At 38.4% G+C, this 22,829-nt stretch overlaps 1 protein-coding gene across 8 annotated transcripts in view; it reads left to right on the forward strand.

Annotated features, from left to right (window-relative positions):
* The window catches only part of ATG10 (autophagy related 10), a 429,656-nt gene that overhangs the window by 393,731 nt on the left and 13,096 nt on the right, over positions 1 to 22,829 (forward strand). For 4 of the 8 annotated variants that reach the window (XM_023545599.2, XM_010588252.3, XM_064273758.1 and 1 more), the window contains 2 exons: positions 14,426 to 14,523; positions 15,178 to 16,722. In XM_023545599.2, the coding sequence (XP_023401367.2) occupies positions 14,426 to 14,523; positions 15,178 to 15,289 (210 nt within the window). In that variant the 3' untranslated portion in view covers positions 15,290 to 16,722. The other 4 variants (XM_064273743.1, XM_064273732.1, XM_064273734.1 and 1 more) reach the window with 4 other exon arrangements.

Consider the following 22,829-nt stretch of genomic DNA (forward strand, 5'->3'; position numbering starts at 1 on the left):
GAGGGAATCCCTCTACACATCTCACCCCACCTCCCATAAACTTCTCTGGTGGGATGTACTTTTAATCCCAGGCCTCAAATAAGTTCACAAAAAAAGTACAGAATTCATAAGAAGACACAATGAGTGAGGACCAGCAGAAACAAGATGCAATATTAACCAACAATTTCAAATATTGAAATCATTTGATGTAAAAATATAAAATAAGTGTGTTGAATATATTTAAAGAATGGAAGAAAATACTGAAAGTATGATATAAGAATAAGAGTCTTTCAAAAATGATCAGACAAATTTAAGAAATAATCAAATAGAACTTTAAAAAGGAACATGTATAGTTAAATTAGAAGGCTTAGATTGCAAATCAGATATATACAGTTAAAGAGAGAATTAATGTATTGGAAGATGGATCTGAAGAAATAATACATATTGTAGCAAAAAATGACAAAAAGATGGAAAATATAATAACAAGTTAACAGATACAAGGGATCCGAGGAGGAGTAATATATGTCTGTTAGGAGTTCCAGAAGGAGGGAATAGAGAGAATAGAAGAGAAGCAGTGTTCAAAGGGCCAATTCTTGGAATTTTCCAGAATTGGTGAAAGGACACTGACATTTAGATTCACAAATTTCAGTGAATCCCAAGCAGGATAAATAAAAATAAATCCATACCTAGACACACTGTGGAGTCTTGGTAGCGCAGTGTTAAGAGCTATGGCTGCTCACCGAAAGGTGAGCAGTTCAAATCCACCAGCCGCTCCTTGGAAACCCTATGGGACAGTTCTACTCTGTCCTATAGGGTCGCTATGAGTTGGGATTGACTAGATGGCAAGAGGTTTTTGGTTTTACAGACCCATTGTAATGAAATACCAGAGAGAAAGAGAAGATCTTAAAAAGAATCTCTATTAGACTGATAGTTGACTTCTACACAGAAAAAAATGGAAGCCGGTAGAAAATATTCAAAGTGCTGAAAGAATATAATTATTAACCTAGAATTTTACACCTACAAAAAGTTATTTTTCAAAAATGAGGGAAAGATAAAGAATTCATAGTATGGGACCATTTTACTACCTATAGATCTTCACTAAATTATGTTCTAAAGGACATATTCAATAACAACAAAAAAAATGACCCCAGAAGGGAGAACTAAAGTGGTGACAAAAGGAATAGTAAAAATGTGAGTGAATCTCCACAAGCACTGACTAATAAAACACAAATGATATTTAATTTATGCAGTTAAAAACCAAATAAGATGCAATTGAAATAATAAGTCAATAAGAGGTGATCAAAGTTAAAGACCCTAAGGCCCTTGAATTGTTTGGGAGGAAGATAAAGATATTAAGTAACTGTAGACTTTGTTAAGTGAAGTATTCATTAAAAATTTTTAGGATAATAACAAAGTTTAGAAATGTAATGTATAATTTTCAACCTAATAAAAAGAGAAAAAGCAATGAGAAAAACATTAAAAAAAGGCCTATACTTAATCAATCAAAAATAATTCAAGAGAAGAGGAAAAAAAGCAAAAGAAGAAACATTAAAAACAGAATGAGTAGAAAGTCATAAAGATGGGAGACATGAAATCAAATTGTACCAGTAATCACAATTCCTGTATGTGAACTGAACACTCCAGTTAAGTGACAGATTGTCAGTGGAGCCACAGGAAATGCCTCAAATTTAAGGACACAGAAAGATTGAAAGTCAAATAATTTTTTAAAATTGCTTAAGGTAAATAGAAAGCTGTTGCAACTATATTAATATCAGATAAAAAATCCATTTTAGGCAGACAGCATAATCAGAAATAAATATGATCACTTCATATCGATTAAAGTTTCAGATCTCTAGGAAGATCTACTTCTATGCATTTAAATAGCACGGCTTCAGGAAACATAAAGCAAAAATTGACAGACTACGAGCAGAAATGGGCAAAACCATCATCATAGGTGAGATTTGAACTTCTCTTGACATTGACAGATCAAGCAGACAAGGATATAGAAGATGTGAACAGCACGACTAACAAGCTTAAGCTAATGGGCATGAACAGAACACTGTAAGCAAAAATGAATATTACATATTCTTTATACACATTCTTTTTAATCACATATGGAACATTAAAAAATTAAACAAGAACAACAAAATATATGCAAATAAAATACCTACACCTGTTGCCATCAAGTCAATTTCAACTCCTAGTGACCCTATAAGACAGAGTAGAACTGCTCCATAGTGTTCCCAAAGCTGTAAATCTTCATGGAAGCAGACTGACACATCTTTCTCCCGAGGAGTGGCTCTTGGGTTAGAACAGCTGACCTTTCCGTTATCAGCTGGACGCTTAACACTGTGCCACCAGGGCTCCTTAGTAGATGGAGGGAAATAATAAAGTGCAGAGATTAGTAAAATAGGGAACAAAGACACTTAGAGAGACTCAACAAAAGACACAAATGCAAAGACTGACACATACTAAAAAAAAAAGCTAGGACTCAGTAAATACCTGTTCCATGAATAAAAAAAACAACATATATGTGTGTGTATAAAAAAGTCCAAAAGGAAACTCACCAAGCTGTGATTGAATCTGAGTCAGGCAGTTTTGGATTATCTGGCTTTTAGTCTTTGTTCTTTTCTATATTTTCCGAACTCTCTATATGTATTGCTTGTATAGTTTTATGAGAACACATTACAGTGATCTGTCGCTTAACATCCATGATATGTTCTGTGAAATAGGACGTTATGTGATTTGAACTTTGTGCGAACATGCCTAAATCACGAGCAATAGCATTCACTGATTTTCAACCTTTGCATGAGTTTAACAATTTTTGTTTCATTTCCAAATCAATACTTCTCTTTTGCCTCTTGATGCTGCTATCACTAGCACTAGTTTTGCTGTGTTTGGGAGCCGTGATGCACTTCAAGGTAATATTTTTGGAAGAAAATTAAACAGAGATAACGCTTCCGCACTCCAGAGACACGCGGTACGTGAGATTTGGATGCTGCTGCCTATGAGTCGAAAACATACATTGTTATGCAATAAACTTTTTTATTTGTTAAATTGGGAAAGTTTGCATTAAAGTAATGATAGAAAATACAGTATAGTACATACATAAGCCAGTAACACAGGCGTTTATTATGACTATCAAAACAAAAACAAACAAACAAAAAAGTCGATTTGGACTCAGAGCAACCCTTATAGGGCAGAGTAGAACTGCCCCACCAGGTTTCCAAGGAGTGGCTGGTGGATTTGAACTGCTGACCTACTGGTCAGCAGCGGTAGCACTTAACCGCTGCACCACCAGGGCTCCATGACTATCAAGACATATGTATTATAGGTATATATGTACTATACCATTATATGCCTGGCAGCCCAATCGCTTTGTATATGAGAGACATGAGATAACATGTACTGCACGTGGGAAGCTGTTGCATGTACTACGTCCTGTTACGTCTGCTTTGTCCAGTTCTCTGAATGAGAATTCTGAACTCTATTATAAACTTATGGGACCATGAATGTATATGTGATTGGATGTTTCCCAAATGGACATTATACAGCACATGAGTATATTTAAAATGGGAAAATAAGGTTTAAAAGAGATAGGATTTAAACCAGGGACTAGACCCAACACCAACTCTGGTCAGTGGAGCAAGGAGGTATAGTGAACTTTGAGGTGTGGCTATGCTTTGCCCCTCACTGCCTGAATGACCTTAAGCATAATCTCTTTGAAGTTGCTTTATGAAGTGGCAATAATAAAGCCTTCCTCAAAGAGTTACCACGTAAAGCACTTAGCACAGTGCCTGAGACTTAGTAGGTGCTCAGTAGTCATTTTCCCTTCCCTGTTTAAGAAGGTAGATTAGGGAGATACCTTTCTCCATTTCTAAGGAATGTGCCCAGAGTGGAAGGCAAACTTGATCAATCTGGATTAAGAAACTGGATGAAAGCTTGATACGTGAATTATATTTTTGCCTTCCTGGTGAGCCAAAAAATTGAGAAATGAACCAAGTAACTCATCATATTTATTAGACATAGGACTGAAGGTACAGTATTAGCATTTCCTTGTGATAGTCATATCTAATATTTCTGAAACCAATTCACAGGATTCATGTCAGGCTTATTTTATGAGACATTTAACCATTGCTAAATTAAATTTCGTAAGGGAAAGTGCCTGTATAACTCCTCTGGAGCTACAGAGATAGAAACCTGACCCATCATTTCTATCTTCACAGAAAACCATTTAGCAGAACTTTGTTCCAGTAGAAGTGTTTACAGAGTTGTAAGCCTAACACAGTTCATTGGCTGCATGTATTTCTACGCTGACATTTTTCTCAGCGCAGATTTGCATCAGTTCATTAGTACTGACAGCAGATGGTAGTACTTTCACATGAATTTACCTTCTGAATTGATCTAAGAAAAGCCGCTAAAAAAAATCCTGACAGTTTTGATGTTCTTCCATTTCTGAAAATGGTATGTTAAACAAATAAGGTGTAGGACTGTAGATTTTTTGGAACTCCCACACTTTTTTCTAATTCTTAAATGAACTAAAGGCTGCTTTCATCTCCGATTTTGGCTGTCTGTAGGGGAAAGTGGAAAACACAGAAAATTTTTCCTGATAACATAAGGCTTTTTTAAAAAAAATCTCAATAACAGAAAAATGGCTTCTGGAGAACATTATCCAGATTGATTGTCTACACTGATCAAATGCCTCAAATTATTTGTAAATTCTCTACCCTAGTTTATCTCAATACAAACTGCTGAACTTGCAGGATCAGCTAATCAAATGTAACTGAAAATATAGACTCAGATCTCAAGGCTAACTTTGGACTTTGTCATTTCTGCAGCATTAAGATATCCATAAGATTAGCCTTGACATTGTCAAGGATTTCATTTTACTTGGATCCACAATCAATGCCCATGGAAGCAGCAGTCAGGAAATAAAATGACATATTGTATTGGGCAAATCTGCTGCAAAAGACCTCTTTAAAGCATTAAAAATCAAAGATGTTACCTTGAAGACTGAGGGGCACCTGACCCAAGCCATGATATTTTCAGTCGCCTCATATACATGCAAAAGCTAAACAATGACTAAGAAAGACTGAAGAACTGATGCCTTTGAATTATGGTATAGGCAAAGAATATTGAATATACCATGGACTGCCAAAAGAACAAACAAGTCTGTCTTGGAAGAGGTACAGCCAGAGTGCTTCTTGGAATCGAGAATGGTGAGACGTTGTCTCACGTACTTTGGACATGTTATCAGGAGGGACTGGTCTTTGGAGAAGGACATCATGCTTGGTAAAGTAGAGGGTCAGCATAAAAGAGGAAGACCCTCAAAGAGATGGATTGACACAGTGGCTGCAACAATGGGATCAAACATAACAATGATTGTGAGGATGGTGCAGGACCGGGCAGTGTTTTGTTCTGTTGTACATAGGGTTGCTGAGTCAGCACCAACTTGACAGCTCCTAACAACAAGATTAGCCACATTTTAAAATTACAGACTCTGTCTGTCTGTCTTTAGTTAGGGTTAAATCAGTATGAAATTATCAGATGAGAAGACTTAATGTTTGCTAAATGAATGAATGAGAGAACATATGTTTCAGTGGTAGAATCCTCACCTTCTTGTGGGAGGCCCAGGTTCAGTTCCCTGCCAATGCACCTCAAGGACAGCCACCATCCCTCTGTCAGTGTAGGCTTGTATATTGCTATGATGCTGACCAGGTGTCTGCAGAGATTTCAGACTAACACAGGCTAGGGAGAAAGGCCTGGCAATTTATGTCCAAAATATCAGCCAGTAAAAACTCTATGGATCACAATTATCTGTTGTGCATGAGGTTGCCAGGAGTCGGGGACAAACTTGATGGCAGCTAAGAGTAACAACAATGATCACATCAGGGAAGCTTTATATTTTTCTTTTTAATACAGCCATTAGTTACATTCTTTCTACCTCAAGATCTTGTTTTCAGTAGCCCTGGTGGCACAGTGGCTAAAAGCTTGGGTATGAACCCAAAGGCTGGCAGTTCAAATCCACCAGCCACTCCTTGGAAACCCTATGAGGTAGTTCTACTCTGTCCTATGGGGATGCTGTGAGTTGGAAGCAACTCGACAGCAATGGGTTTGGATTTTGGCTTTATATATTTAAAAACAAGGATTTATCCTTAATATTTTTAAAATTAGCTTTCCATCTGTATTTGAAAATTGATTAATGATTTGGTTAGTTTGCCATCACTAACAGAAGCTGACACATGTGAGAAATTACTGGGTATAGAATCATGAATATTTAGCCATGTAGTTAACTATGGTTGCTTTTGACATATTCCTAGGAAAACTATGGTCATAATTAACAACATACTTAAAGATTTATTTAACAACAAGAAGGAACCTTAGGTTCCAAATATTCTCAAAAACGATACCTTTACTGGTATTCTAACAATAGGAACACGGTTAATACTGACTTAATTCTGCTAAAATATAGCAGCTTTGCTCCAGTATAGCTCAATTTCTTCACCCCTCATTTGTGCTATTATTATCATGTAATATATATATTGTATATGTACACACATATGTTATAAACCAACAGTACAGTGTCATAATTTTTATTTTATGTAATCTTATGTCTTTTAAAGAAATTAAAAGAAGAAAAAAAATTCTTAGCTAGTCTTTTACAATTTTATAATTACCATTTATGATTTTCTTCATTTTTTCCTGTGGATTTGAATTACCCTCAGTGTTATATGCTGAAGGACTTCCTTTAGTATATTTTATAAGACAGGTCTTTAAGGAATTCTCTCAGTCTGTTTACCTGGGAGTGTATTTATAGCACTTTCATTTTTGAAGGATAGTTTTGCTAGATATAGAATTGTTGGTTGACAATCTCCACCCTCCCCGCCGCCACACCCACCAGCACTTTGTCCTTCTACTACTTTTTGGACTGATGAAAATTCAACCATTAATGTATTATTGTTACTGTCCTTTATGTGAAGGTCCCTGGGTGGTGCAAATGGTTTGCACTCAACTACTAACTGAAAGGTTGGCATTTTGAACCCACCCAGTGGTGCTGCGGAAAAAAAAGCCCTGGCAATTTGCTTTAGGAAGGCCACAGACTTGGAAGCCTTATGAAACCCTATTCTGCACATATGGGGTTGCCATCAGTCAGAAATGATGACTGATGGCAACCCCATATGTGCAGAATAGGGTTTCATAGGGTTTTCAAGTCTGTGGTCTTCCTAAAGCAACAACTCAACAGCAACTAACAATCACAACAACAACCCTATTATGTAATGAGCCCTTTCTATTTCACTGCTTTCAAGATTTTCCCTGTCTTTGATTTTCAGCCATTTGACTATGGTGTACCTGGATGTGGATCTCTTTGTGTTTTGCTTAGGGTCTTTTGAGCTTCCTGGATCTTCAGATTGTTTTCCAACAGATTTTGGAAGTTTTCAGCAAGTATTTCATCTGCCTATTTCTCTACATCCTCTCAAGCTCAGACTCCCATTTCACGTATGTTGGTACATTTGATATTGTTCCACAGATCTCTGAGGCTTTGTTTGTTTTTCTTCAATCTTTTATTCCTCTCTTTTCTTCAAACTGAATAATTTCTATTAATATATCTTCAAACACACTAACTCTTTCTACTACGATTTTATGTCTGCTGTTGAGTCACTGGTGAATTTTTTATTTCTGATGTACTTTTCAACTTGAGAATTTTCATTTGGCTCTTTTTTTATAGTTTGTATTCTTTAATTGATATTCTCTATTTGTAGATACCTTTCATCATTTTTTCCCTTTAATTCTTTAGACAGTTTTATTTAATTTTTTGAACATGTTTATAGTAAATCAAAAACCCAACCCCACTGCCGTCGAGTTGATTCCGACTCCTAGCGACCCTATAGAAGAGCGTAGAACTCTGCCCCGTAGAGTTTCCAAGGAGCGCCTGGCAGATTCAAACTGCTGACCTCTTGGTTAGCAGCCATAGCACTTAACCACTACGCCACCATAAAAAAAAAAAAAAACTTTGAATTCTTTGTTTGCCAAATCCAAATATGGGCCCACTCAGTGTCAGTTTTTATTATTGGCTCTTTTCCCTGAATATTCATCATACTTTTCTGTTTCTTCATGTGTCTCATAAATTTATTTGAAAATTGGGCATTTTATATATTATGTACATAGCAATTTTAGATTCTGACTATTTTCCCCAGGGGTTGTGTTTTTGTTGTTGTTCGTTTGTTTTGTTTTTGCTTTTTAGTAACTTGCCCAGGCTTCATCTGCAGAATCTGTCTCCCCCTGTGTGGCCACTGGTGTCTCTGCTAATTTTTTTTAATTCTTATTTTTATTTTTTAGCCTGGTTTGCTAGAACAACCAAACCTGTTGCTGTCGAGTTGGTTCAGACTCATAGTAACCTTATGAGACACAGTGGAACTGCCCCATAGAGTTTCCAAGGAGAGCTGGTGGATTCAAACAGCCAACTTTTTGGTTAGCAGCCAAGCTCTTAACCAATGTGCCACCAGAGCTCCATGATGAGACAGAGGTTGTGTTAAAATACCTCAGCCTCTTAAGGCCTTACCCCTTTGCTTATGGATCTGTGTATGGGTTGAGGAGCACATTCGAAATTCAGGTCTATTTCAAGTCTGCTTCAGCATTCACTTTCCATCAGTCTCTCTCCTCCTCACCTGCACCTGCACATAGTTTCCCTGTAAGCCAAGGATGCCTGGAGAGCCTTCTACAGCTCTCTCGTTTCTAGAATCTCTTGATTAAATTTCTGGCTGGTCTGCTGCTTGCCTCAACAGGGCCTACAACCTCTGGCTAGCAAAGCTACAGTTTTTTCTTGTTAGTTTAGTACCTATTTTACTATTTTTTATTGACAATGCCACTAAGCAGGCGTTTACACCTTTGTTGGACATCAAGTCATCCCCTTTGGCAGCACAGCTATGGTTTTCATAGTCAGTAACCACCCCCAGCCCCCCCACCCCCCAGTGAAACTTTACTGCTGATGGAGCCGGATACGGAAGCATTTTTAGAAATGAAGGCCACAGACTTCCTCTATTTCTTACCAGAGTTCCAACAGTTTTCCCTGAATTAAACACTTCTCAAAATTTTTATTTGTCTTTGGTTGATTTACAGAGCTTTGAAATGGTTGTTTTTACCAACTTTTTCTTCTATTTTATACTTGTTTTCTGATCTCTTTATTCTGCCATTGCTGCAAGTCTCACCGTCTATTGTTATTTATTTATAACACTTTTCTTAAAAGATTATGTAAATATGCCTTACTGTAATTCCTATTTTAAGCTGATCAGCATACACAAAACCAAACCCATTGCTGTCGAGTCCATTCCGACTCATAGTGACCCTACTGCCTCATAGGGTTTCCAAAGAGCAGCTGGTGGATTCGAACTGCTGACCTTTTGGTGAGTAGCCATAGCTCTTAACCACTATCCCACCAGGGTTTCCGCTGATCAACGTAGTGTAGCTTAATTTTTTTAAACCAAGAGTATCTTGCCAAAACAATATAATTTTGATTTTTAAAGACAGACATTCATTTTAATATATTCCAATTACATGGATATAAGGCCTTCGTATCTTAAAGGATAAATACTTTTAAGTTTTTTTTTTCAGATCGCCAAACCTGCATTAAAGAAATACCCAAAATATTTTAAAAGCTATTCTAAGGCATGAAAGTCTCTATTATTTAAAAAGTGCTTCATGTGATCATTACCAAAAATTTCATTTTATTAGAACATAAACTTAAATGCTAATATGATTTTTTATGTTGTTTGAGGAAAAATAAATATTAAAATTTCTAGATTACTGAGGTGTTTTTGAAGTACATGAGCTTTTATTTTAATTTAAATATATTTAAATTACTTTCCATTAATTTGCCCTGAATATCAGCCCGTTGAATATTCTAGTTGCCATATATACCTAGATCTTTTACTAATTCAAATTTTTCTTCCCTTTGTTTGTAATCGATTATAAAATGCTCCTAAACATTGAGACACTAAACGGTGATGTTTTTACCACGTTGCATAGCTCTATAGGAGCTTACCATTCTTAGTTATTGAAATTGGGCTTCAATATAGAGCACTATAAGACCATATACTGAAAGTCTAAGTGCTATTATCCTTGTCTGCTTAGATACCAGTGAATTTGAGTAATAAAAATAGCCAAGTAAAAGCTTACTATGTGTCAGGCACTGTTCTAAGACCTTTTCTAGGTCACGATAAGTCTAGGAGGTAGATGCTGTCATTAGTCCCAGTTATCAGATGAGGAAACAGACACAAATTGTTTAAGTGGTTTGCCCAAAGGCAAACACGCTACTAAATGGTCGAGCCTGAACTTAACCCCAAAGAGTTTAACTACAGAGCCCATGCTCTTATCCACTCACTAAATGGAATGAGCAAGAGACCATTTATAGAAGTAAAGTCCAAGTCTTCGCCAAGCAGCATCAAATGAGCAGAGCTGCAATGTGACCTGGGCCTAAGTCTGCCCTAAGAAAATTGTGTCCTGAGCTGTAAAATGTATGTATCTCTTGGGTATATATTATACTCTGATATGGTTATTTTTTTGAGGTCTTGTCAGGGTTAGGCTAGAGGCCTGTAAGTAAGAGGCAAAGTTTTGCCTGTATGGTGAAGCCATTCTGCATGAGAGTCACCAAGTCCTCAGAGAAAAAACAGAACTGCAAGGGGTTCAATGTCTTGAAGGGTACTTTTGGGTGGTGATTGTAAGTGCTTCCATCTACCATGTAGACCAAGAAGGGAAGGCCCAGCCAAGATCTCATTTTCCTAGTGTGCCACATGACTTGTATGGGCCTATGAGACCCAGCACTGTAACGATCTAGATCTTTAAGAGCCCTGTTGCTCTTTGTGTTTATTTTCCTTTCAATATCCCCAAGCTTTCAGTTGAGTCTTGTTTGAATGGTGAGTTCGTGGGTGGTGCAAATGGTTAAACACTCAACTACTAACCAAAAGGTTGGTGGTTCAAATCCTCACAGAGGCATCTTAGAAGAAAGACCTGGTGATCTACTTTCAAAAAATCACAGCCATTGAAAATCCTATGGAATTCAGTTCTATTCTGAAGTACATGGGGTTGCCATGGGTTTGAATCAACTCAACAGCAACTGGTTTTTGGACAACTGGTTTTTGTTCTAATGGTCCATTCTGTCTCGGCTATTGGAAACATGGGCCAGAGTGTTTAAAGTGAGAGGAATTTCCACATAAGATGAAAGTGGTGATGGTAATCTTCAAGGAACCCCAAAGGGAAGATGAGTCTTGAAGAGAAGTGGAGGTTACGTGGTTCAGCTGATCCTCCCCATTATGAGTGTTTCCTTCTAATGTCAACCTTGGAAGTCTAGGTTTCTTTTAGTAAAGAAGGTAACATGTTTCCACATCAATAAGATTTGGTTACAGCTCTTCATTCCTTCCACTGGTGATTACACAAGTAATCCAAAATGAGTTTAGACTTGATTTAGTTTTTTTTAATCCCAAACTTCTGAACAGTAATTATATTTAGTCCAAGATAATTCTAAAATTCTTTTTGCATTTCCTAGGCACATTTCCTGTGCTCATTTCCCTTTAGGGTCTTCTGTTTCCAACGCTGTGTCACCAGACCTCAGCGTATTTGGCTCTTTCTTGTCATTCTGATCTCAGTTCAAATATCACCTCCTCAGTAAGGCCTCCCCTTGTACCAAATCTAAGTTATCACCACCCTCCCTCCAGAATCACATTACCCTGTTTATTTTCTTTAGAATGCTATTATTATCTGGATCATTTTATTTGTGTGTTTGTTTATTCTCTGTGTTTATTGGCTTTGTCCTTCAGTGGAATCTAAGTTCCATAGGAACAGGGACCTTGTTTGTCTCAGAGATACAGTGGTCTCTAGAAATGTTCTTGGAAGACACAGAAGAGATGATCAATAAATATGTGTGGAATTAATAAATATTTGTTTAAGGTAGGTAAGGGAAGCCAGAACCATGTTGGACAACAGGACTTGCTATAGGCATGACAGATCTGGGCTGTGGCCTGAGTCTAGTTAACCAGTGGATAACTCAACCCTCGCTGCACATACACACACACACACGCACACACACACAACCACCATCTCCACATCCACTGTCACCAAAAGTGGAACTGTCCCTCCCATTTCTTGTTAGTGGATGTGTGCACATGCATGCTGACATGAGTGTTTTGGGGTGGAAAGTGGAGACAGAAGGTATAAAATCACATGATTCTTCCCTTGGAAAGCTCCGCGTTCAGCTTTGTAATGAGTCGGAAAGAATTCAGGGCTGATCAAGGAAACCACAAGATGGTGTTGTACAACAACCTATTTATTGGGGCCAACATGTTGACAGCTGACACACTGACAGCTGCATGCAGGGGTCAGTCCCCACAGCAGGAGATCTTCAAGGTAAGTGGCAGGAAGAGGGCATGAAAAACTTTGGACAAGAGGAGAAGAGAGGGGGAAAATCTTACCTGTCCCTGGGTGATGCCCCCTGCAGCAAGGTGGAGAGTCTCTGGGTCAAAGAACTCCAAAGGCAGCGACACCTTAGGGTCCTTATAACTACAGAATTTTTATCTCATCTAGGGCTAGCAGATGTTGGGTGCAGTTTCACAGGGTTTGTAAAGTAGGCAGGCTCTATGTGGGTAAAAATCTGCTTATTTGGGCCATTTTTGAAACAGTTGAATGTATACACATTTGACTTTGGTGCCAGTGGGTTTTTTTGGACTAACGGGCCTCAGCTTGCTACAAAAAAGTAAACAACTGGGGTCCAATACGCAGAGGCCATTTCTGATTCATCTGTATTGCAGGCTTCACCTTGGACTGGCTGAGAAGACAGGCAGCCCCTAGTCCAAATTCAGCCTATAAGCTTTTTTTATTTGTCACATACCATGTTTGGGAAAAAAAAAAATTGCAAACTCTCTTAGTTATCTAGTGCTGCTAAAACAGAAATACCACAGTGGGTGGCTTTAACAAACAAATTTATTTTCTCATACTTTAGGAGGCAAGAAGTCTGAAGTCAGGGGACCAGCTCAAGGGGAAAGCTTTCACTCTCCGTTGGCTCTGGGGGAAGGTCCTTCTCTGTGCAGCTTCGATTCCTTGTTTCTTTGATCTTCACATGCATGGCATCTATTTTCCTCCATCTCTGCTTGCTTCTGCTGTACCTTATCTGTTTTTTTATATCTCAAAAAGTGATTGGTTTAAGACACACTTTACCCTACACTAATAATGCCTCATTAACATATTAAAGAAAATCCATTCCCAAATGGGATTCTAACCACAGGTATAGGGGTTAGGATTTACAACACATTTTGGGGGAGGACACAATTCAACCCATAACTCTTAATATTTAAACTTAAGAGGTTGTACAGAAAAATCTGATTTCCAGTTATTTTTTGACAAGTAGGAAGATCAGGCACACTGAAGCTGCCTTCCCACATGGCACAATTGGCTGGAGCAGAGCCATAAGCATGTCCTTGGATAGGCACACTCTCCAGTCCCCCACAGTCCCTATCACCTGTTTTATTTAGCTGGCATTCCCCCTTTATGTCACCTACCTGGTCTTTGTAGTATTTGAGTTTGCAGTCTATGGCATAATGGCTAATCTGCAATGTAAATTATCTAGAAATACATCATCAGTAATTGTTTTCATTTGCTAGAGCTTGTGGATAGATCACTCGCCTGAATAGAAACCTTCTAGGGCTGCCCACTGCTTGCTAAATAAGGTCCTCGTTCCTAACCTGAAAGCAGTCAGGCCCCTACTTATATCCAGTCATTCTCTTATAAAGGCAGTGGAGTTATATCATATGGCTTCTAATTTATAGGAACTCAGCCCTATAGGCATGGGAGCGATAGAAAGAAACAAACAAAAAAACTTAAAAGAGAGACAGACAGGCAAACAGAAATAGAACAATTTAAATAGTGCAGGCCGTTTCATCCCCTCATCCTACTACTGAACTACAGTTAGTCCTGAAGCAATGAACATGTTGAAAACATATCTTAAAAAAAGAAAAAAAAAAAAAAATGTTCATGTGATCATGGTCCCCTCACATTGACAAAGAGGTGAATGAAATGAATTGTTCAGATATTCAGGCTGTTGAGCTTTGTGGACATCCTTGAGGAAAACACAAAAGAAGAAAAACACAAAAAACAGGCCAAAGAAAATGACTTACAAAGACTTAGCAGAATGGATAAAATTTATCTGTAATTTGTATCATGTAGACAAAACTGTGCTTACTGTATTACACTATTTTATCAATGAGTAGCACCTTCTCACCGACTTCTTCTCATATTTAGATCATAAATTATATTTAAAAATAGAATATCAACCTATATCTTAATGTAATAACATGGAATTTAAAATAAACCTTTATTTTAAAGGAGTAAAGCAGATTACATATTTTAAGTTTTTCATAGCTAACTCACATTGGCAATTCTAAATGAACTTTTATTCTTTCAGGAGCATCCAATACTTGGGCAACCTTTTTTTGTACTCCATCCCTGCAAGACGAATGAATTCATGACTCCTATATTACAGAATTCTCAAAAAATCAAGAGGTAAGAAAAACCATCAAGACACATTGGTTTATATTCTTATTTTAAAAGTGTAAATCTTTTTATGTGACTTTAAAAGCAAAGCTAAAAAGAAATATTCTTTTTTTTTTTTTTACAATATTTACTGATTTTTACCATATGCTAGGCATTGCTCTAAGTTTTTAGATATATTGACCTTTCTGATTTTTCTAACAACCCTATGAGCTTGGTACCGTTATTTTACTCAGTTTACAGATGAAGAAGCTAAAGCACAGATGACTAAATGACTTGGCCAAGGTCACACAGCTAGCTAAGTGATGGATCTGGGAAGTGAATGTTGGCATTTTTGTTCCAGATCCATGCTCTTAACCACTGCACTCTGCCACCTTAGTAAATGCTATAATTTTTAAGTATAAAATTTGAATCATCAAAAGGGAACCAGGAGCCCAAATACTTTGCCTCACTTTCCTTAGTGAGGGATTCGCATAATCTCTCTGGACCTCAAATGCAGGCCAAGCAATGGGACCGGCATTCAGAAATGCTGTGGTTTTAAGTGGTGGACACACACCTTTGAATAAAGCCTCATTTGTATTATTGTTGATGAGTAACTGATTTTTTACTGTTCACCAAAACTACAGTGGACATGTTAGTAGTGTTTTATTTTCACTTGTTTCGTAGGAATGTCAACTACATCACGTCATGGCTGAGCATCGTAGGGCCAGTTGTTGGGCTGAATCTACCTTTGAGCTACGCTAACACCACCTTTCAGGGTGAACGAAATGGTGATTGACAAGGTAAAAAGGAAAGCCTGGACTGAACGCTTTGCTGTTAAACAATGATCGGGGTGTCTGTGGTGCACTTAGACACATCCCTGCTGGCCCCACCATATATGAATTCTGATTTCACCTTTAAGAGGCTGAACCTTGACGTATTTTTTAGTTTTTCGACCAGTGCCCTACCCAGTCACTTAGGAAGCATTTTACTTTGCTCTAAATAATGCTCGCTCAACTACAGAAATGGTTTTGTTTTAATAATGATATTCTTTATTGCTCCGTTGACTATTTTATTCTCTTGGCTTTTATTTTCTTTTTCTTCAGGTTCTTATATTGAGCCCAAAGTGCTTAGAAATTGTAGCATGAAGTATGCCTAGAGTGCACCTGGCCAGCACTGGTTTTAATAGGCCCAATACTATACAATATTGCATCTCATTAAGATTTTGACATGGATTGTTTTTCCTTAGGAGCAAATGTCTGATTGCAACTGAGATACTGAATGGTTACAAGAAACACCTCAAAGACACAAATCACCATAAATAGCAAAAATGAATCTAACTCAGTAACGCCAGAAATACTGACATCATTAGGGCGAAACACATCCCTTCTTCTGATGGGGGATTGAGAAATGGATTTGTATGTTTGTTTTATTGTAATACAAAAGAAAATTAAAATATAATATTTACATATTCCTGAAAACTAATGTCTTAATTATGGACTATCCTATAATCAAACATAGGAAAAATAGACGATAGCATGATTTCTTTTTTACTCCAGAAGGGATGAAGTGTGTTTGTGTATTTAGATATAGAGTAAATAAAAAAATAAATATTTTATTATAAGTGAGATAATGAGTTTTTACAAGCAAAATATGGCGTATTAATTAAAAGTTTAAGGAAATCTATAGGAAATATTTAAAATCTTTCCCTATAGTAATAAGACAATGATAATTTTGTCCCTTTAGTTGTCAAACCCACAACCACTCTGCTCTACTCTTTGACTGACTTGAGCAAGTCTTTATGTTTCTGAGACTTGTTTTCTTCATCCTTAATACAAGGATAGCAAGCTACCCCAGAGGGTTGTTATGAGACCCACCAGATCAAACCTTTTGCCATCCAGTCGATTCTGACTCATATAAGACAGAGTGGAACTGCCCCATAGGGTTTCCAAGTCTGTAATCTTTATGGAAGCAGACTGCCACATCTTTCTCCCATGGATCAACTTTTGGGTTCCAGCTGATGACCTACAGCCAAGCACTTAACCACTATACCACCGGGGCTCCTTGTGAGACCCACAGGAGATCATTAATGCATGAGAAAATATTGTGAAGTATTGTACAAATTTTCATTAAATGCTCAACTTTCTTCTATTTGATATTCATTCAGTCGGTCTGTAATGTAACTAGCCTGAAAATGGTTTACACTCTACTGCTAACCTAAATGTTGGTGGTTTGAACCCCCCGCCAGCAGCTCTGCAGAAGAAAAAGGCCTGGCAATCTGCATCCATTAAGATTATAGCCAAGAAAATCCTCTGGAGTAGTTCTCTGCACACATGAGGTTGCCATGGGTTGGAACTGACTCGACAGCAACTAACAACAACAACAACAAGTTATTAATATGAACTTAATCTGGAAGAATTTTTAGTTTTGGACTGCTTGTTTCATTTTTAATTTGCTAGGGGCTTGAACTTGAGAAAATTGAACTGGCTCTTCAGAGACTCTAGATTAGTGTCTTTCAACGAAGGGTACACCTTAGAATTACCTGGGGAGCTTTTACAACTACAAGTGCAGGGGGCCCAGGCTTGACCTTCTGAGACACTCTCTCGGGGGTGATTCTGGAGCACACATTCCCCTGAAGAACCTCTGGCCTGGGTGTGACCTTATGGTTGCATTTATTTGTATTGTTTAGTTTGGTTTTTCTTTCTTATTGTATTGTTTTGGTCTATCAACTTTTCTAATTCTATGTATAGCTATGGAAGCTGAACTTACTTTTCAACATTTATCTGGGCATTACCCCATGACTTCTGGATATGAAGGAAGTTCAGTGCATTTGTTTACAAGGTGGCCCACTTGTGCAATACCAGTTATGTGGAGGTGATTATCTATTCGTGAATCCAAAGGGCTATGACAGCACCCCCAGCCCACATTTGTAGGTTAAGGGCTGAACTTCCACAAAGGGGATGAAGGTGTAGGAAAGGGTTAATTCAAACGGCTGGAAAAGCCAAAAGTACATTTTAAAATGCCGAGCCGCACATATTCGTGCTGGGATGAGAGCCTGCTTATATGCTTGCTGGGCATTTTGGTATTCACCACTTAACATCTTTTCAACTTCTGCAAGGCATGTTTTCCCCCACTCTCCCTAACGTAAACACAAATTTCTCAGCAAGTCATTTCTCAAGCCATGTCATTTCTGGTGTGAAAATGAAAAAAAAAAAAATTCATAATAACATGTCATCTGGATGATGTACTAGTTCTGAAAATATTAGTTATCTTTTGCCAACAGATTCTGAGATGATAGTCTGTCTCTTTAGGGTAATGTTCATTTTTTTTTTTTTTAGTCTAAATTTTTTTGTTCTCTGGTTGGTGAAGGCTTAAAAATTCCATCAGTAGCAGAAAAAGCTCTGAAGAGCTGCTGTAGATTTTGGAGACTTCTCTTCCTGGATAGAACCATCTCAGGTGGCTCTATTTCTTTTCAAAACTTTTATTCACTTAAAAAACTTTTAACTTTTGATTGAGAAAAATTTCCATTTTTAAAAATGTAATTATGCTAAAATAGACTGTTATCCAAATAGTTATGAAACACTAAAAAATAAAAAAAATTTTGTGTTGTCAAAGTAACGGTTCTTTCTTTGCAGTATAAGGATTTTTCCTTCTAGCTTCTTCCCAGAAATCAACCTGGTTAAAACTGCTACAAGCCAATCTCCTGGAACTCCACTTTTGTGTGACCGTGGAGAAACGGCTTCACTTCTTCAGTCCTCAGTTTCCTCATCTGTAAAATGGGGAGGTTCAGCTACGTGACTTTTGAGACCCATTTGAGTTCTTGGGTCTGTGCAGTAGAGAGAAGTCTAGAGATCTAGACTGATTTTGTTTAGCTGAATTCTGGTGGGACTTGACCTCTTGCTAGCTATGCAACCTTTAGCCAATTTTCTTAATCTTTGTTTTTGTTGTTCCTTTACCATTTCTATGAAATGAAACTAACAATATCTATCCTCCTTACCTAAAAAGGGCATAGAAAGTATCAAAATTATATGTAAATCTGACTGTGTTTCATAAACAAAACACCACCGCATGAAGTAAAGGGCAATTATGGATAGCTGAAGCTGACCACTCCTCCTGACTGGCTTTCAAGCTCCTCTGAAATGTGGACTCCAGCATACCTGCTTCTCCCACCTTATTTTGTGCCTGACTCCACAATGCAAAATGAAATCTCTGATTAGGAGAGTCTTCTGTGTCCACATCCTTATCTGACCATTGCTGATGCTGGTTCCCTCCTGGAAATGCTTCCTTCCCCTTCAAAAATCCAGCAAACCCATTGCCATAGAGCCAATTCCAACTCATAGTAACTCTTAGGATGGAGTAGAACTGCTCCCTAGGGCTTCCAAGGCTGTAAATCTTTATGGAAGCAGACTGCCACATCTTTCTCCTGCAGAATAGCTGGTGGGTTTGAACCACCAACCTTTTGGTTAGCAGCTGAGCAGTTAACCGCTGCACCACCAGGACTCCTTTCCTTCCCCTTACCACTAGTCAGTTCTCTCCTGTCCTCTGTGATTCCCTCTGTCACCAAGCCATCTCTCTGATTGATCTCGCCCTTCATTCCTCATTGTACTTAGTCATTATTAGCATTTAATTTTCTCTCTTTCAGTTTCTTCCCCTTATTTGTGATCAATAGTAAGGACTTTAAGGTGATGACCCCCAGTTTTCTATGTTCTGTGGTGGTGATGTGCCCACGAGCCGCTATTTGCCCATTGTGAGTGGACCCAGGTCTGTGGACTGGAGAGCATGGGCCAGTTCGTGGAGGCACCTGGGAAGGAGCAGAGGCCGTGTTCAACAGTGGATGCCAACTCACAAGCTTGAGGTTAAAGAACAAAACCTAACCTCCCCACCACTACAAGAGCTTATTAAAATTGAGGGGAAAAAAGAAATTGAACCTGGGCTTTTACATCCATTCCTCCTATGGTAGGTATAATCATTTTTATTCATTCTTTCAAGATGTGAGGAAATGGAGATCTGCTTTGTCAAAACCAGAGAGTTCTTACATGATTCAGAGCTGATAGTCCAATGATTTTTTTTTTTTTTAAGGATTAAAATTTTGAGGGTAAGAATATGCAGATATTCACTTCAGCAAATATTTATTCAGCTCCTCTTATGTGCAGAGCCCTAGGCTAGGTGCCGGGGATACCAAACTGAAAGACATGACTCTGGCTCATAAGAATGCCAAGTCTTGTGGAGCAGACAGACAAGGAGGAGATTCCAGACAGTAGGATGAACGCTGGGACAGACGTGTGGAAAGCATGAGCCAAAGAAGGCTTCACAGAGGAGGAATGTGAGTGCAGTCTTGAAAAATTTAGGGTTAAGCCAGGTCAAGAATGGGAGAAAGACCTTGATGGTAGATAGTGGTGAAGAATGAGGCCAACTAGCAAGACGGGGCCAGGTCTGGAAAAGCTGCTGTTGCCACACTGAGAGTTGGATTTGGCCCCAAAACCACAAAGAATAGCTGAGGAGATTCAAGCAGAGTAGTTAAAGTGATCACGCTTTCATTTTGGGAAGAACCTGTACATTTAAAATGATGACTGCGTATAACTAATCACGTGTACACTTTGCCATGTTCTTTTTCACCACCATACACTGGCCGCAGGCTTTAGGAGGAAGGAAGCTGCAGAAGGGCATGGAGTGTGCCAAGGACACTTTCTGGTTTTTGCCTGGTGTTTGGGATTGAATTCTGTGACCCAAACATAAAAAAAGTAGCTGTTGTAAATCCTAATCCTTATATTTTTAGATGTAATCTCATTTGGGAATATGGTTTTCTTTATCATGTTAATTAGGGCATATCAGTACAGGGTATCTCTTAAGCCAGTCACTTTTGAGGTATAAAATAAGCAGATTAGGCACAGAGAAGCCAGCAGAGATGGAGGGCACATGAAGATCTCCAAGGACCTGAGGAACAAAAGCTGAAAAGAGACAAGGACCTTCTCCCAGAGGCAACAGAGAAAAAGCCTTTCTCTCTAAAGCTGGTGCCCTGAATTTGGACTTCTAGAGTCCTAAACTAGGAGAAAATAAATTTCTGCTTGTTAAAGCCACACACTTGTGGCATTTCTCTGATAACAGCAGTAGATAACTGAGGCACCTAGGGTAAAAAATCCAAAACAAAAACATGCCAGTGTCCTGAACAGCCTTTACTCTTGGCTTACTGTGTTAACCTGGAGCAAGTCACTGCACCTCTCTGAGCCTCTGTTTCCTGATGTATTAGTAGAAGCAATTGTATTAGATCAAGTGAATTAACTTTTTTGTTTATAGCCAGTATTTTCAAAAAATGAAATAGAAAAATATAAAAATGCATTGCATATAGTAAGGGTATGGTTGGCTTGTGAACTTTGGTTTCAACTATGTGTACGTACGTTTGTATCTGTGAACGTGTGTGTGCATGTGTGTCCTGGGTCATCTTGTATAATGTGTGTCTAGCTCCAGAGGGATAGTCAGAGATTTGAAAATTAATAGACAAATAATCTCCCTTCCAATTCTAAGACCCTCTGATTTCACCCTTTTGCTGGTTGACCTGTAAGCTGCTGAAGGCTGTTCTAGGAGCATACAGAAAGTACTTAACTATTATTGTGCCCATGGCCCTAGGCTACTTGAATGTGTACATAGGTCTCCTCAGCTACTCAACGGAAATTTTATAGGGTTTATCTATAAAAGTGCTTTCACGTTTCTATTTTTACATTTGGTAGTGTTTTTCAAGTAGTTCTAGAATGTAAAGCCCTTGTGTTCATTTAATTTTTGTGTTGTCAATAGCAACACCTAGTGGTAAAAAAGCCCTGTTGCAAGTATCCTGAATTCTAGGGATATTTAGAGATCACCAAGTCTTATTTTGCAAATTATTGAAAAAAAAAAGAAAAACGTGAAAACTCACTTGTTCCTACATCCAAATCAAATATAACCCCATGCCACCGAGTTGATTCTGACTCATAGCAACTCTATAGGACAGAGTAGAACTGCCAAGTAGGGTTTCCTAGGAGCTGGTGGATTTGAACTGATGACTTTTGGTTAGCAGCTGGGCTCTTAGCCACTGCGCCACCAGGGCTCCAAATCAGATATACATAAGAATAAATAAAGCCTATGACTGCATAATCATTTCTTGGATTATTTTGACATTTTCCAAATATGCAGAGGCTTTTTTTTTTTTTTTTTTATTGTTAAAATTAACAAAGCATATCCTGACAAAGTTGGGTGGCATAAATGTCTAAGCTCTTGGCTGCTTATCATAAGGTTGGCAATTCTAGTCCACCTAGAGGCATCTCAGAAGAAAGACCTCACAATCTACTTCTGAAAAATCAGACATCGAAAACCCTATGGAGCACAGTTCTACTATGACACACATGGGTTGCCTTGAGTCAGAAACATTGCATGGCAACTGGTTTGGTTTTTGGTCTTAGCCTTGACAAGTTAACAAGAAATTATAGTTGAGTACGTTCACAATCTTTGATGCGTTATAATCTATACACGCATGCCAGAGCTTCAGGTTCTGGATGGTGCCTGGTACTTGGTGTTGTGTGCCGTCAAGTTGATTTTGACTCATAGAGACCCCAGTTGACAGAGAGGAACTGCGCCATAGGATTTCCTAGGCTATAATCTTTACCGTAGCAAATGGTTAGGTCTTTGCCCTGCAGAGCCACTGGGTGGGTTCAAGCCTTTCAGCTGGCAGCCAAGCCCTTAACCGTTGAGCCATGCAGGCTCCATTGGTACTTGGTAGCATCAATAAAACTTGGTTGAATGTTTGCATATATGGGTGATCACTGAGCCTGGGGTAAGGCTCCCAGAGAAAATGGGGTTTGAAGGAAAGAGAGGAATTTGGTAAAAGGCTCTAGGGCCAAGCATATTTAAGTCAGGAGCCATGGCAGGCCGAGTAGGGAACAGTGAGTAGGTCAGAGAGACAAACAGGGCACTGCTGAAGGTTTTAACATATAAATGTGATATATAGAGTTGTTTTTTGAAGGACTTATTTGGCACTGAATGGTTTAGAAAATTGTTATGACTTGATTGTGTCTTAGGTTCTAAACTGGGAGCCCCTGCTCAGGCCCAGACCAACCTGCATGGCCTTCTTTTCAAGGTATCAGGGACTGGGTCTGTTTTCCCCCTTGGGAACTGCAACCCATGCTATCCTTTGAGAAGATTCCTTTCCTCTGACAACCAGCAGCAGAGTACGATGTACTTAGCTGAGCTTCTCCTTCAGCAGGTTCAGAGAAAGAGTACCCAGGCCCTTTCTTGATTGTCAGTAGGGGAAACGCTAAATAAAATGTGGTACTATATAGCAGTTATCAATCGATCAATCTATCACCTATCTA

This window comes from Loxodonta africana, chromosome 2 (genome assembly GCF_030014295.1).
Source record: "Loxodonta africana isolate mLoxAfr1 chromosome 2, mLoxAfr1.hap2, whole genome shotgun sequence".
Classification (NCBI taxonomy): Eukaryota; Metazoa; Chordata; class Mammalia; order Proboscidea; family Elephantidae; genus Loxodonta; species Loxodonta africana.